Source organism: Atta colombica, unplaced genomic scaffold, assembly GCF_001594045.1.
Source record: "Atta colombica isolate Treedump-2 unplaced genomic scaffold, Acol1.0 scaffold55, whole genome shotgun sequence".
Classification (NCBI taxonomy): Eukaryota; Metazoa; Arthropoda; class Insecta; order Hymenoptera; family Formicidae; genus Atta; species Atta colombica.
Window position 1 is genome coordinate 547,403 of NW_017259545.1, and position 14,978 is coordinate 562,380.

General features: G+C 28.9%; 4 protein-coding genes across 4 annotated transcripts; 2 read left to right on the top strand and 2 right to left on the bottom strand.

The window, feature by feature from the left end:
• Positions 1-1,733: 1,733 nt before the first annotated feature.
• On the bottom strand, positions 1,734-5,769 carry LOC108691896 (bifunctional 3'-phosphoadenosine 5'-phosphosulfate synthase-like). Its single transcript, XM_018199844.1, has 6 exons — positions 5,380-5,769; positions 3,607-4,410; positions 3,055-3,489; positions 2,748-2,957; positions 2,302-2,584; positions 1,734-1,851 (listed from the first exon to the last, which is right to left on the bottom strand). The coding sequence occupies exons 1-6, from the start codon at positions 5,431-5,433 to the stop codon at positions 1,754-1,756; spliced, it is 1,884 nt and encodes a 627-aa protein (XP_018055333.1). The 5' UTR covers positions 5,434-5,769; the 3' UTR covers positions 1,734-1,753.
• A 302-nt stretch (positions 5,770-6,071) lies between these two features.
• On the top strand, positions 6,072-9,235 carry LOC108691995 (28S ribosomal protein S31, mitochondrial). The gene is made up of 8 exons (XM_018200066.1): positions 6,072-6,134; positions 6,280-6,407; positions 7,205-7,418; positions 7,822-7,906; positions 7,984-8,113; positions 8,270-8,497; positions 8,666-8,883; positions 8,962-9,235. The coding sequence occupies exons 2-8, from the start codon at positions 6,382-6,384 to the stop codon at positions 9,228-9,230; spliced, it is 1,170 nt and encodes a 389-aa protein (XP_018055555.1). The 5' UTR covers positions 6,072-6,134; positions 6,280-6,381; the 3' UTR covers positions 9,231-9,235.
• A 12-nt stretch (positions 9,236-9,247) lies between these two features.
• Positions 9,248-10,476, bottom strand: LOC108691996 (uncharacterized protein C6orf203 homolog). Its single transcript, XM_018200067.1, has 4 exons — positions 10,205-10,476; positions 9,902-10,047; positions 9,731-9,803; positions 9,248-9,623 (listed from the first exon to the last, which is right to left on the bottom strand). Exons 1-4 carry the CDS (start codon positions 10,388-10,390, stop codon positions 9,447-9,449), a joined length of 582 nt encoding a protein of 193 aa, XP_018055556.1. The 5' UTR covers positions 10,391-10,476; the 3' UTR covers positions 9,248-9,446.
• A 791-nt stretch (positions 10,477-11,267) lies between these two features.
• On the top strand, positions 11,268-12,754 carry LOC108691997 (eukaryotic translation initiation factor 1A, X-chromosomal). Its single transcript, XM_018200068.1, has 5 exons — positions 11,268-11,460; positions 11,662-11,745; positions 11,829-12,065; positions 12,249-12,349; positions 12,584-12,754. The coding sequence occupies exons 1-5, from the start codon at positions 11,445-11,447 to the stop codon at positions 12,587-12,589; spliced, it is 444 nt and encodes a 147-aa protein (XP_018055557.1). The 5' UTR covers positions 11,268-11,444; the 3' UTR covers positions 12,590-12,754.
• Positions 12,755-14,978: the final 2,224 nt, after the last annotated feature.

Below are 14,978 nucleotides of genomic sequence, written 5' to 3' on the forward strand. Positions count from 1 at the left end.
ATATATATTATATACATTTATTTTCTATGTATTTATATAGGAAATATCAGACTTTTCGTACTTCATTTGTATAAAATAAAATTTTATATACAATAGAGGATTATTGTGAATATGCCGAATGATGCATCCGAAAGAATACACTTCGTACAGCACAGAATGCAAAAACACTATAGAAATATATTTCATTGCAAGATTGTAATATTATGTACAATACAGTTGCGTCTGTTAACTAGATGACTAAAAAATCATAACATTATATATATAGAATTTAGAAATGTCTGCCTGCCAAGGTAATATAAAATGTATCATCACGCAAAGCATAATTTCGATACGATGCACATATATTAATGACAATGTTATAAATATCTAATGATATTATACATTCGGTATTAGTAATTTAAACTTAAAAAAAAAAACATAGAGATTCAACGTCAGAGAAAAAAAATCTTGTCTTTTTTATATATTTTCTAATATAAAAATAAATTTAAGTAGCAATGTAATCGTAAATGTTACGTTATATAATAAATAATCAAATATAGTCGCAATTGCAGTATATGTTGTCATAATATATATGTATATTGAGAAACAAATTTAAGTTATGGAAAAATTATTTGGAATTAATCAAAAAGTACATACATTTATTAGATAAGTAAATGCATATGATTTTATTTTAGTTATGTCAATGATTATTATTGTATTTGTTAGTGCGTAAGATTTTTTCAGTACCGCATGTACTTGCTTCTTAATAAATCAGAATTGGACTTGAATTTTTTTTTCGTTGCTACAGTCTTATAATTTTGCAATGTTTCTTTTTACAATGTTTTCACAAAATTGCAACGTGTTGTAATGTTGCTAAAGATTCTGTGCTGCATGAAATTCAAATGTGTAACGTTTGACACAAAATTTGCAAGTAAAGTTTATTTAAATTTCAATGTAACTTACACATTTATTTGAATTAATATCTCTATTTCAAAGTATATTTATGAAGTTTTTCTGCGTTTATTCCAATGATTGTATGTATCTTTGAAAATTCTTCCTAAGTAGAATCGGAATGTTCTTCTCGTTTCGAGAAAAGATAAAATTCTTTTATCTCTTATTGTTTTATTGTTGATCATGAAAGAATTGTATTGCAAATTCATGTCGATAATATTATAAAGAAGCTATATGTAAAGATATCTAAGTGCAAAAGTAACATAAATATTTTGGTTGATAAAATATTCAATGTACATTACGCTAAGAATGCTATATGCGCATTAAATATTTTATCAATTACATTTATTTATATCATATTTTCGTTATTAAAAAATTTAAGACCTTTAACATACACTTGTAGAGAATAATGCACGTTCAATTTCTATTGATTTTCAATAAATAGTCTGATATTAGTTTTAAAATAAAATAATATATTAATGCTCTGATAAACATGAATCAGATAAACGAATTGTATCTGCCTAAATATAACTTAATTTTATAACCGTGATTTTCTTCTGAAAAAAATCGATCTTTCTTTGTACAAGCTGTTCTGAATTAACCACATTATCTTTATCTTTAATCTGAGTTTCTTTTTTAAGTTATTTCTGAAATGATTTTTCAAATTTATCAAATCTTTGATAGAGGAGAAAGGAAAAACTTCTTTCTCTTTTTCTCTCATATTTTTTTAAATATATCAATAGCCAAACTTCAAATTAAAGTTCGTCAAAATTCATTAAAAATCATCTGAAGATCAAACTTTTAACTCATTAGAATTCAAATTTTAATTTTTGTCTAAATTTTGATAGTATTGCACAAGTACTTGCCATGCTTTAGGTGCCATGAAACCATCCGGAGGATTCTGGCCTGTCTCTGCTAATCCTGCAAATAAAATAATTAATGTTGAATCATACGTACAAAATTTCAAATTTCAATATTATACAACCAAAGTTTCAATATTATACAACAACAATATTATATAATAATTTTTCAATTTTTTAAAATCTTGAAAAAAAATATAATGAAAATTGAAATTATTATAAAATAAATATTGAGATTATTTTAAGATAAATTCTATAATTTTCTGTTAATCATATGAAAGATAAATCAGGCGTAAAATTTATATTTTAATTTTCTGTTTTATTTTCGCTTTTACCTTGCTATACTTTGTACTTATCTTTGTTTTTATATTATTTTATTAATATATGTCTATTTTGCTTTTAATATTTATCTTTCACTAACCATTTACTTATATATTGTTTATATATATTTTAGAATATTAAAACTTATTATAGAATATCGTATTAAAGAATAACATAATCAAAAACTCACCTCGCATCTTTGTTCCCGAAATAAACTCAAAATCTTGCTTTCGCTCAGGTTCGAAGAATGTCATCTTACCATTCCGTGTATCATAAGCGGCCACTTTAAATGGAATGATCTCGAGATTATGAAGACCTCGGGCTATGGAGAGTACTCTGGCGCCATGAGTGGGATCATACAAATTGCCGTCAGGCGTGGCATCTTTGTTTGGATGTGGTATACCTGCAGGATCCCTACCTACGATGTAAAAATTGGCGCCAGCGTTCATCCTAGCCTTTGCGTGCCATTGCACCTGCATAAAAACAATTGTGTTTTATTTCATTTATGTTATTCATAGTAATTACAATAAAAAATGCATAGGATTACAACAGAGACAAAATCAAAGTTTTGTTAGCAAAACGGCTGAAATTAAAAGTCAAATTACAACTAAAGGCTCGTTAAGTTACAATTTTCACCTCAATCGGTCCAGCATACATCATCGGGCTGGGAAAGATAGCTAGTAACGTAGAATTAGCATCCAGCACACCCTCGTCTAGAATGGCCTTATGCTGCAGGATTCTGGTGTATAAGGATACATCGTCTTCTTTTGTCCAGCCACCTAGCGGATGAAGCAGCAGCACAGGATTTTTGAAACCACGCTCCTCCAACAATAGTCTTTTTGTATCCTTATGCGAATAAGGATACAAAAAGGATAAATAAGATGATTTTCATTTATATTTTGTTATATGAAGGAAAACGATTTGCTTTGAACAGATAACATACCTGCATAAGAAGCGCATGACCATTGTGAATGGGGTTTCTTAGCTGGAAAGCAAATACTGCGTCAGCTTTCATTTTTCGACATCTGGCACGTATCTCATTTGGCGTGAGTCTGTATTTGTCGAGTCCGTCATACCATTTGATCCTCTCCAACACTTCGAGGTCGCCACCCATCAACCAATCGCCGGAATCATAAATCATCCTGACATAGGGATGACCTAAGTTATTAGTGCCAAACTGCCAACTGCAACGCTCCTCTTTTCGATGGAAATAAAATTCTGGTCTTCGTAGGATGGCCAAAGCTTTCTGTTTGTGCCTTAAGGTTACAGCAAGAGAATTTTCCAAACGGTTCTTATCAATTGTACTTATTGCAAGAACAATTGGCACCGATTGATTCACTTCTTTGCCATCTTCGAGCAAACACCGCAAATGTTGAGCCTTAAAGAAATTATGATAATTCAATAATTAAGTTAATAAATAAAATCGCATCACTTAATTTTCAGGTAACATCATATGCGGGATGCAATCATGTTTCAAGGCTTGCTTTAAGTATACCTGAAGGTATTGATGTTCTCTCATAAAACCTGTTAATGGTGTCGCCCATCCTTCTGCTAAAACTTGCAGCCATTGCACGTCGAGTTCATTAATCTCCACACACTGTAGAGTTTCTGCTTCCATTTTCGCAGAAGCAAGCTTAGAATCCGAAACAAAGAGCTCTTTGATTAGATCTGATGATTTTGCAAATGGCGGAATAATGCGGTGCTTCTCTAAAAGCTCAATTACAGTCGAAGCAGACTCCTCAGGAGTGCAATTCTCGGTTTTTACAATTAAATCAGGTTTCGTGGGTCTCTCGTACATTTGATCAATGCCGGTGAAACCTTTAATGGTACCCTGCCGCGCTTTCTTGTAAAGGCCTTTAGTGTCGCGAGCTTCACAAATTTGCAAGGGTGTATCTACAAATATTTCGAAGAAGGGCAAGTCAGCTTCTTTATGAATCTGCCTTGCCATCTGTCTATCTTCTTCAAAAGGTGACACGAAGCTGCAGAGACATATTTGTCCACTGTCAGCGAAGAGTTTTGCTACTTCAGCCACTCTTCTAATATTTTCTTTTCTATCTTGCTTGCTAAAAGTTAGATTACGATTTAGACCACTTCTAACATTATCGCCATCTAGGCCGTAAGCAGGAATACCATGATTCACCAAAATCGCTTCCATTTGAAATGAGATGGAGGTCTTGCCAGCGCCAGAGAAACCAGTTAGCCATACCGTGCAACCTCGAAAACCACGAATACTGCCTATAGCTTGTCCTCGTTTAGCTCTGGATATGTGATGTGCTTGCTCCGACACGTTTGCGCAGATCTAAAAAAATTTTCAAAATTTATAGAATATATTCAAATTCAAATTTCATAATTTTCATAATTTTATTATTTGGAAATAATTTCCTGAAAAAACAGAATGTAATTTGAAATTTCAAAAGATTTAATGTGTTTGTTGTGTTTTTTTCAAGGAGAAATTATCTTATTTCATTCTGAATGCAAGAAGTTTAAGTCATGAAATATTATCACTCTCAACTTGATATTTTTTGACATGTTAAATTCATACAGATTACAGATTTCTATATTAATTTTTTGAATTTTTTGATTAATATAATTCTTTTTAGTGTAAGTGTCTGAAATTTGTGCTAATAATCGTTTTTGTATTACATGTATTTTTATAGTTAAATAAATATTTATCTGAATATTTATTTTATCTCATGGATATATCAATTTCAAAATTATTCAAAAAGAGAGGACAGGTATAATTACAATTTCAAATGAATCTTCGAAAATGAAACTTTCCATAAAAAATTCAATTCCATATTTTAGACAACAGATTTCTTCATAGTAAATCAATTTCTCTTCCATATAGCATCTTCCATAACGAATCATTCTATATAAAATAAGACATTAAGTCTTTCAACAAGCAAGATATTCTTGTTTTTTTTTTCAAATTTAATTTTGTATCATGGTTAAATAATCAAATATTTAAATCTAAAATCTGCTTGTTCCTATTTATATCTGTACTCTTGTACTTTCTGTATTTAAAATAAATACAAAATATATACATACATGCATATATTTTGAAGAAAAAGATGAAAAAAAAAAGATAATAAAAAACAAATTTGGTACATGAAATACGTAACAGCAAATATCAAGCTAAAGAATGAAAATTATATATGTAATTCATATGAAGCAAATATAAACCTTGTTTTATAAGTTTCATTATATTATTTTAATTTCATCATGCTGTACGAGGCAAAGGAAATGATGTTGCATAAGATAAACGTACCATCAGCTTTTTATTTGGTGGCGGTGCGATACTCTGCTCGGCATTACTCGACATGATTGCAGCTACTAGCAGTTACAAGTTTACGAGCATATACGTGGCAATTATGTTAAATGCGACCGAAGACGACAAGTATGATAACGGATGACGCTTTGTAATTCCATGTTGACAGTCACCGACCTTGATTGCATTGCGTTGCGATTCACTAAACTGTCTTCGTCTTCTTCATCCTTGATTCGCCCCGATTCCGTCATCGGAATCGATTAACCAGATATAAAATTCATTAAATTGTACTATATCGCATCAATAATGCTACGAAAGTAGCGCAAAGATATTAACCATATCGAAACCTGAGTCAAAAGGTGAGAATGAGATCATTCATGGGTATGGACGTCGCCATATTGAAAATTAGACCTTAGATACTAGCACTATCTGAACTTAAGGAACAAAATTATTTAAATATATATGACTTACTGATGAATTCAGACAACTTTTAATTAGTATTTTTAATAATTTCTGCACTTTTAAATTGATTTGCTATATTTTTTTTACAAATGATGCAAGGCGATTTCATCATTTTTATATTTAAATTTATTAATTGTTAGAAACTACACACTATAAATAATAAATTCTTTTACCGACGGTAGGGAAGAAGAGAAATGTAATATCTCCTAAATTCAGAAGTGCTAGTATCTATTCCCAATATGGCGCAGGCCATGATAACATCGCTGGAATCGCTCTCAAGCCATTTTCTTTAGGTTAGGATTTCTTATTTTTAATCTTATTATTTTGGAATTATTATATTTGTTATTAATCTTTGTATGTAAGTATTTGATATATAGTGCATTATTGTCGCTACTATTAACATGCGACTATTAACTAGATTTAATTTTTTCTTATTAGATTCTATGGTCTCTATAATTACTTGTTCCTGAATAAGAGACAAGTGCTATCTCGTGCTCATTTCTCAGTGTGATATAATTGAGTTGTGAAATATTTGCAAATATGTTGCCCTTACACATATTATCAAAGTAAGTACATTTGCACTATATTGAAATTAATAGATAGTTAAAAATGTTGTGTATTAAGATGTCAAGAACCCAGCAAACGAGAATGGATTGAAATTTTTTTCTATCCGAATGTGTATTTTAAATAGCGAATATTTTTTTTTGGATTTAATTGGATTCAATTAAATTGAATTCAATTAAATTCAATTGGATGCAATTGGATTGAAAAACTGTATTTCCTATTCAAAATTTTAAATTGAACAGTATTTACAATTATGTTTATGTGCATAGAAAAAACTAATATTATTTTTAGATTGAAAGACATAGAGATGTACTCCAATTCCTATAAATGAATAAAAATGCATTTCAGAAAAATATATATGTTGAATTGAAATTCATTTTAATATTCGTGAATCAATATTTCTGAAAATCAGAATCCATTTTAATTCATTTCAATTCATTCTTGTTTGCTGGGAAAGTTTTCTATGGCTTAATGTAGAATTTTTATTATAATAAGCATATAATAATCAAATATTATATAATTAAACATGATTATATATCTTCAAGGGTAAGTCATATAGTATACTTTTCAATTTATATTTTATCTACATAGTTTCTCTCTCTCTCTCTCTCTCTCTCTCTCTCTCTCCCATTAAAAATTTTATAATTAAACTAGATTTATTTTTTTATATATATACATGCAATTATGCTATATAAAGTGATTTATTATATTATTATTGATTTATGTTTTTAGACTTGTATTATTCTGTAAAATATTATCTATTTATTTTTGTTATTATATCAAGAAATATATTTCATAGATGTAATATAAGATCCTCAAGCGGAATATTTCAATGGATAAATATTTCCACGAGATTGTGCTCTTCATCTTCATCATCATCATCATCAGATTCATCAGATTCTGATTCTGAAAAAACAAACCCAAAGGCAAAGCATGTTAAAAGTGCAAGTTCTGCAAGTGCAACATTAGATAACAAATATGATTTGGAAAACTTCTTGAATAACGTGATACAAGTAAATTATGAGATTTTTATGTAATGATATCTATTTTAAATTCTGTTAAATCTCGAATATATTATTTCACCTCTATTAGGAATCTCTATTATTTTATTCTATTTTTAGTAAACCATACAGAGATACTAACAATAAAAGTTCTTACTTTAAAAAAATAATAAAAACATTTTCTTTTTTAAAAATGTTCTAATATTTAAAAATAATTTTTTTTTAATTATTGCATTTAAGAACACAGAAATCAAACTGAATATCTATAAATAATAATTATGCTAAATTGTATTATATTTTTTCAAGTAAAATGTTGACACACATTACATTTAAAAGTATATATAATGAGATATTTTTCAGAGACAAATGTAAGTAGTATATACTTTAACGAAGATATCTGTTATTACTTTTTTAGACGAGAAAGACGCAGAAAACTATTGATGTTGCCATGCAGCCTAAAAAAAAGAAGAATAAATCAAATAAAAAACATGAACCTTTTGGTAACTTTATCTGTTGATAATTTTATCTTTGTGCAGGTTCATATCTTGCTTAATGTGTTAAATTATTTTTTTTGTAGAAAAGAAAATAATAAATGCAGCAGAAGGTGTGGCTAATGTGCTTGGTGGAGATAAAACCAAAACAACATCAGACTTACTTGAAAAAGTTCTTGTGTCTAGAGTAACAGCATTGAAAGAACAGGAAAGCACGTATGTAGATGTATTGTTGCATTATTGTATCTAAGTACAATAAATTATATATATTCCATATAATAATATGTGTAATAATATGTATGTTTACACATATACATTACTTGTAATTCAAAGTTTTTTAAAAAATATTTTTATTATAAGTATATTTAATAGTTACATGCAGAAAAATGTTAAACAATTGCCAAAATATGACGTACAAAAAAGTTCCCAAGACAAACATTTAAAAAAAAAGTCTATAATACAAACCCTGCTGGACGAATATAATAATCAACCAATAAAGAAAGTAATTGAAAATAGTGTATCAAGAAATTTATTACAAAATAAAGCATCTAAAAAGATGTTACAGGATACAAAAACTGATAAAAAACCGCCTCATGCCAGGTATTACAAGAAATATAATATTATTATATTATAGAAATTAAATCCATTCATTTATACAAATGATATTATTTATTATATTATAATCTAACATATTTAGATATTTTAATATATTTTAAATATTATATATTTAACGTATAATTTTTAATTGATTATTATATTATATGATAGATTCAAAGATATCGATTTGTGGAATGGAAAACCTAGTGAAATTTTTGAACATATGAATGCCGCTTCACCAAATATACCGAAATTGAAAACATGGGCGACATTAGAACAAAGAGAATTAAAAATATTGACAACTTACTCACCTGCCAATATTTTTCAAGAACTAATTCTTTGGACGGAGCAAGGAAAATTATGGAAATTCCCTATTGATAATGAGCAAGGTTTCTATTACACATGCTTTTATATTATGTTTCTCTTTATTTAGAAAAATTGAGTTTAATTATTTCTATATATTTCAGGAATGGAAGAAGAGCATAATGTTCATTTCTCAGAACATATCTTTATGGAACGTCATCTGAAAGGATGGTGTCCTAAATCAGGACCAATTCGTCATTTTATGGAATTAGTGTGCACTGGACTTTCAAAGAATCCATATTTGACAGTTCAAGAGAAAATTAGACATATTATGTGGTATAAAGAATACTTTGAATCTAAACAAGACTTGTTGCAAGAAGTAGGAGCAATTCAGCAGCCAATCTCTGACAAAATAAAAGAAATTACAGAATAAAATAACATATATGTTAATGTATTCGAATTTTAATATATTTCCTATTTTCAAATTCTCCTTTTACATTCTCATACATAAATATATTATAAATGTAATATATATAAATAACCTAATAGTAGGTCAAGGATAAACTACTAAGAATTATTTAAATATAGTATTAATAACTTTATCATATACAATATGCAATTTTATTATTGACATGCAAAAAAGTTTAAATTATAAATATGGATCCTCATAATCTTCAATTAGTAAGTTTTTATCTACAGATAATTTCATTTGTATACCGTCATTCACAGGATCCATTGATAATATCACAATTCTGTTTATAACTAGCAATCCAGGATTATCCACACTTTGATGCAAAATTAAATCGATTTCATCTCCTATTTTCATCTGTTACAATTATTCCATGTATAATTGTACAAAGTATAAAGATAATAATAATCTTACTAAGATTATATCAATAGATTTCAGTTTTATTACAAAAATAATAAACTTACTTCTTTAGATTTCTTTAATACTTTATTTCCATTTATACGAATCTTGCTTCCATAAAAGGCCTCATCAATTTTACTAAGAAAAATATGAAATAAATAAGATTTAAATAAAAATATAAATTATGAAGCAATATATTTGTACAAATATAGTACACAAAATAAAATTAGACATACTTGCGAGAAATTCCAAATCCAGTTTTGGAAATAGTATCTAATCGAATAGAAGGTATCCTTACTTTGATAATTTTTGAACCTAAGGCAGCTTCCTCCTCATCGTCTTTCTCTTTCTCCTTGTCAGAATCCTCATTCTCATCTTTCTTCTGCAATATATTTTCAAAGAGAGTATATTCATCAGTATTTAAAAGCTTGAAAGAACAAATAAATGGGAGACATTAAATAGATCATATTAAGGAAAAGAAATTAAATAAATTATATTAACAATAAATTATATATTATATATTATATATTATATATTACAATATTAGCAGTCTTCTTTTTGGATTTGAATCTTTTTGCTATGTACAAGTGATTTTGTACACTTTTTGGTTTTGCATCGCCATTACACAAGAGATTTGATCGTAAAGGATCTCGTAGACGACAAAGTGTACGCGCATTGTAATACATCGATCTCCTAATAATATTAACTGTCACTTTGGATAACATAACAACTTATTCAATCACAAATTGAAATATCTACTTATTGGTTAGATAACCTTTCACAATGAAATGAATGTTTATAATTGTATCGAGTTCTTTTCCTGTCATATATTTATTTAAAAATGCAAAATACGAACGTTTTTAGTTATAAAATATTATAAACATTAATTATTCATCCTTAATTATCTCAACTTTTAAGATTAATTGCTAAATTAAGAGATGTAGGTTTTCTTTGTAACTGTACTCTACGGAAAGAGTGCACAATGGATTTATCATTCTTCCTCTTTTTCTCTCCAATGTCTAATTGTATATATCCATCTTATTTTGAGCGCAGAAAACGCGACGCAATGTAATTATTAAGAACAATGTAATTATAAAGAACTATCTACCATTGCAACCGTCAGCAACGGGATATTATTATATCTCGGAGATTTCTAAATAAGAGAGCAATTCGTGACGAAAATAAAAATTGGGGCATAAAAGTCGAATGTAGGGAAAAATAACAATAAAATCGTAAACGAAGTTTCTAGGAAACAAAATATAAGAGGCAATATTTAACAATTTTAAATAAATTTCTTTTACATTTCAATTTCAATTTTCGTCTTCTAGAAGCTTCCATCACTCAATTTCTCTTTAGACAATGCTCTTTAGACAATTTTAATCAGTTTAATATAGTCTAATATGAAGAATGGATGAATCCAACAATTTAGAAATTGCGGGATTTGTGTCGTAACATCCGTAAAATTGGGCAAGCCGGAAGTGTACGGTTCTTGAGTCAACTTTGTAACTAATCAAAATTTTCCGTAAATTTTTCCTCATTACGTGCTCATTTTCTTCCACCAATCTGTTAATTGAAAATTACGAGAGTATTTATCATCTAGATATCAAAACTGAAGAAACGAAGAGCATTTCATATTAGGCTGACATCCCACAGTCTGCAATCGACCATCTCTGTAACAACTCTATCACAACTCGCAAAGATCTTCGAAGCGTTGCACCGCATTGTCGCTTTTCATCGAATTATTTGCATCGTCATTGAGAAAAATCGTGCTAGAGCATCATGCCAAAGAATAAAGGTAAATACAACCTCGATTCTATCTTTAATCTTGAATTCTCGATTTTTCAATTATCGTGTTTGTTCCACTAATGTGGTTAAGTTTGTTAACTTAACCTAATTCGCGTCAACGTCATCCTTGAGGCGATTCGAGTCTTAAGTATTTTCACCCTTTCACACGCTCGCTGAGAACACTATCATGCAAGCCACGTTTTGTTCGCAGGAAAGGGAGGTAAAAATAGGAGAAGAGGAAAGAATGAGAATGAGACTGAGAAGAGAGAGCTGGTGTTCAAGGAAGACGGACAAGGTGAGAGTAAAATATGGTGCGAATGACGCGACGTCCTTTTGGGAACGAATGTTGGTGACTTATTCGATGTTTGTTTTGCGCAGAATATGCTCAAGTGACAAAAATGCTGGGCAATGGTAGGTTAGAGGCCATGTGTTTCGATGGGGTCAAACGATTGTGCCACATTCGAGGCAAGTTGCGGAAGAAGGTTTGGATTAATCAAGGAGACATCATACTGATTGGATTACGAGACTACCAGGATGCTAAGGCAGATGTTATATTGAAGTACACATCTGACGAAGCACGTAACTTGAAGACGTACGGCGAATTCCCAGAAACTGGTAAGTAGTATTCTAGCACATTTTGCAATGGAAATTGCGAAGTGTAGTTTAGTATATCACCTCTCTTAATTTTTAGTTAAATTCTTCTTAATCTTATAAATTATCTTATAAGTTATGAAACAAAATTTTTTTATCCAAAAAATTTTTATTTTATATACTTTCTAAAATAAAATGTTCTCTTAGTGCGTATCAACGATACAGTAACCTTCGTGGAAGATGGATTCGATGAAGACATCGAATTTGGGGATGAAATTAGCGACGATGATGAAGATGATGTTGACAATGTAAGTTTTTATATATTTTTAAAAATTGTATATATATTCTATCTATTTATGTTATATTATAATTTTTTTATTTTTTAGCTTTACTACACTTGTTTTATGTGCAATAGCAATTAAAAAGCTTACATTTTTAATTTACATTTTTCTCTTTATTTTTTTATTATTTTATTTTAGTCTAAGTAATAAACTAAATAGTGTTACATTCAGCATGTGATATATATATCATTCTTCTTACAGATCTGATGACCCGCAGTTTAATAATAAAAAAGATACATCACGTGAACGTGGTGTATATAATATGGGGACATCTATTCATTTCAAAAATACAATTACACGTCAAAGTTTCCTTCTGTCGAGTAGCTCATCTCACTGTATGTATCTACAAATAAATCGTCAGTTTATGGATAACATCGTGTTCCAGTTTGAATAGTTGTTTTTAATATTTGTAAATTTTTATAGAAGCGTAAATTCTTTCAAATAGCGAAATTATAAATATTTAGCATATTGAGTTGAATTTTGCGTACGCGTCAGATTAATCAGATCTACGTTTGTACATAATCAATATGCATACCACCTTTATATGATTGTTTTTCTTTGTATATTTCTTTTTTACGTCTTGTATTATCTGCCAATTTGTGAAATATACATATATATATTATTAACTCAGAAAATGAAATATCACTATATATCACTCAGTAAGTATTCTTTTTATATGTTGGAATGTCTCTCATTAAAAATTATCTTTCAGGAAGCGAAGTAACGTACAATTAGACTTGTCAAATTTTGATGAGATTTTAGAACTATTACTAGTATAAATTGCTAAAGTAATAAATTAAAAATATTAAATTAATAAAAGACGCATGAGAAGGAATAAGTTTTCTGTAACTTTCCCGTCTTAGCGTTCTTTTATTATTGTTTCAATCGGTTAACACATACATTGTTAGTAATATAGCAATTCAGTACAACACGTAACGCGTGCCACATTTAATTCTTAGGACATGCGTTTTGTTATGTAATCAGTGCAATTATTTATTGCAATGCGTATTCTTCGTTGTAAAAGGAGATTACAGTGTGTGCTGCATTTCGATATTATTTGGTATTAGCGAAAATGTGCAAATTAATTATTTGTATAATTTTTGTTTCAATAAAATTCGGATAATATTGTTTAAATTATAATGTAAAAGAAACAATTTGATTGTGAATTTGGATTTTTTTCATTAAATAAAATTGCGTATGTAAATGGAAAAAAAACATACTTACTTTCCCACATTTTTTCCCTGTAATGTATCGACTAGAAGATTTATGCAGTATTTCTCTTTGTTTACAAAAAAATGTTTATAATATGTAATATGAAGAATGTATACTTACGTAAAATTGTCCTGCTTAGTTCATATCCGAAATATAATAGTTTTTTTTTTAATATAATTAAATAACAATATTTGAAAACAATAAAAAATGTTAAATCAGAAAGAAAAATATACACGAAAAAATAGCGATTGATTGATTATTTATCGAATATCCAAATAAAATGAAAGAATGAAATAGGTGTCCTCTTTCCTTATTTTTCCATTGTAGAGGACATTGTAATTCTGATGCAACATTTTATTTATTATGCCGCTGATAGTTCTCTCACATAATAGTATAGTAAAGTATAGTCTTTCCTTTTTGATACTTGACGCCATGCAATGCTATTGTATTTTGTGACAACTTAATGCCATTATAGTATTGAGGAGGGACATGTAATTAGTATAGGGAGAATATGCTTGACTGCTTGACGTATTATGTTGTCCACAAAAATTAACTTGTACAAAAGTATGTGAGATATAAAGCATCAATTTGACCCTGGCACGTCAATGCTTCAATGATAAATGGCGCAGATATTACATTTGTCGCTAACGTAAAATAATACAAAGTATATTGCTATCGCTATGGAACATACCGTTTATGCCACGTAATATGATCACGTATAGCTGCACATGTATCTGTATAATAATACGTACAAAATATTTTTCCCCTCGAGAAATAAATCGTAAAACATCGTTGATAGCGTTGAAGCACCAGCGTCGCGATATTTGTAATGAATTCTGTACCAAATGTGATGACAATACATGGGAGCATATTATTTTATTTTGATGCGCGTGTGTGATTGTGCCTTTGGTCCTTAGGTCAGATAGGCTCTAGGCAAGTCTATTAAACGTAGTATAACAGTCATTATAGATAATAATTTATAAACTTCAGATAGCATAATCATTATATCTTTCAATATATTATACATTAATAGAATAGCTTATTTAAATTTTGTTCTTTTAAATATATTTATATATTATATGATTTTCCTTCCTTCCTCTTTGCGCTCAATAAAATTGTGTCGTACACTGAAAGCTAACATTGGCTTAGATATTAAAACGAATTCGCATCGCCCATCCCCCTAGATAACATAATCCCTACATTGTAATGGGTTTTCTTTAGATGTTATTCCAGTTTACATTGGTTCACGTGGATGACAACGTTGACAGTAATCGCATCGAGCTTACAATTAACGAGCATGTAACATTTATTTAGGGACTCGCTATATAAATAAAATACTCCTGTTATAGCACCTTACAATTATTACAATTTATAGTACATTAAT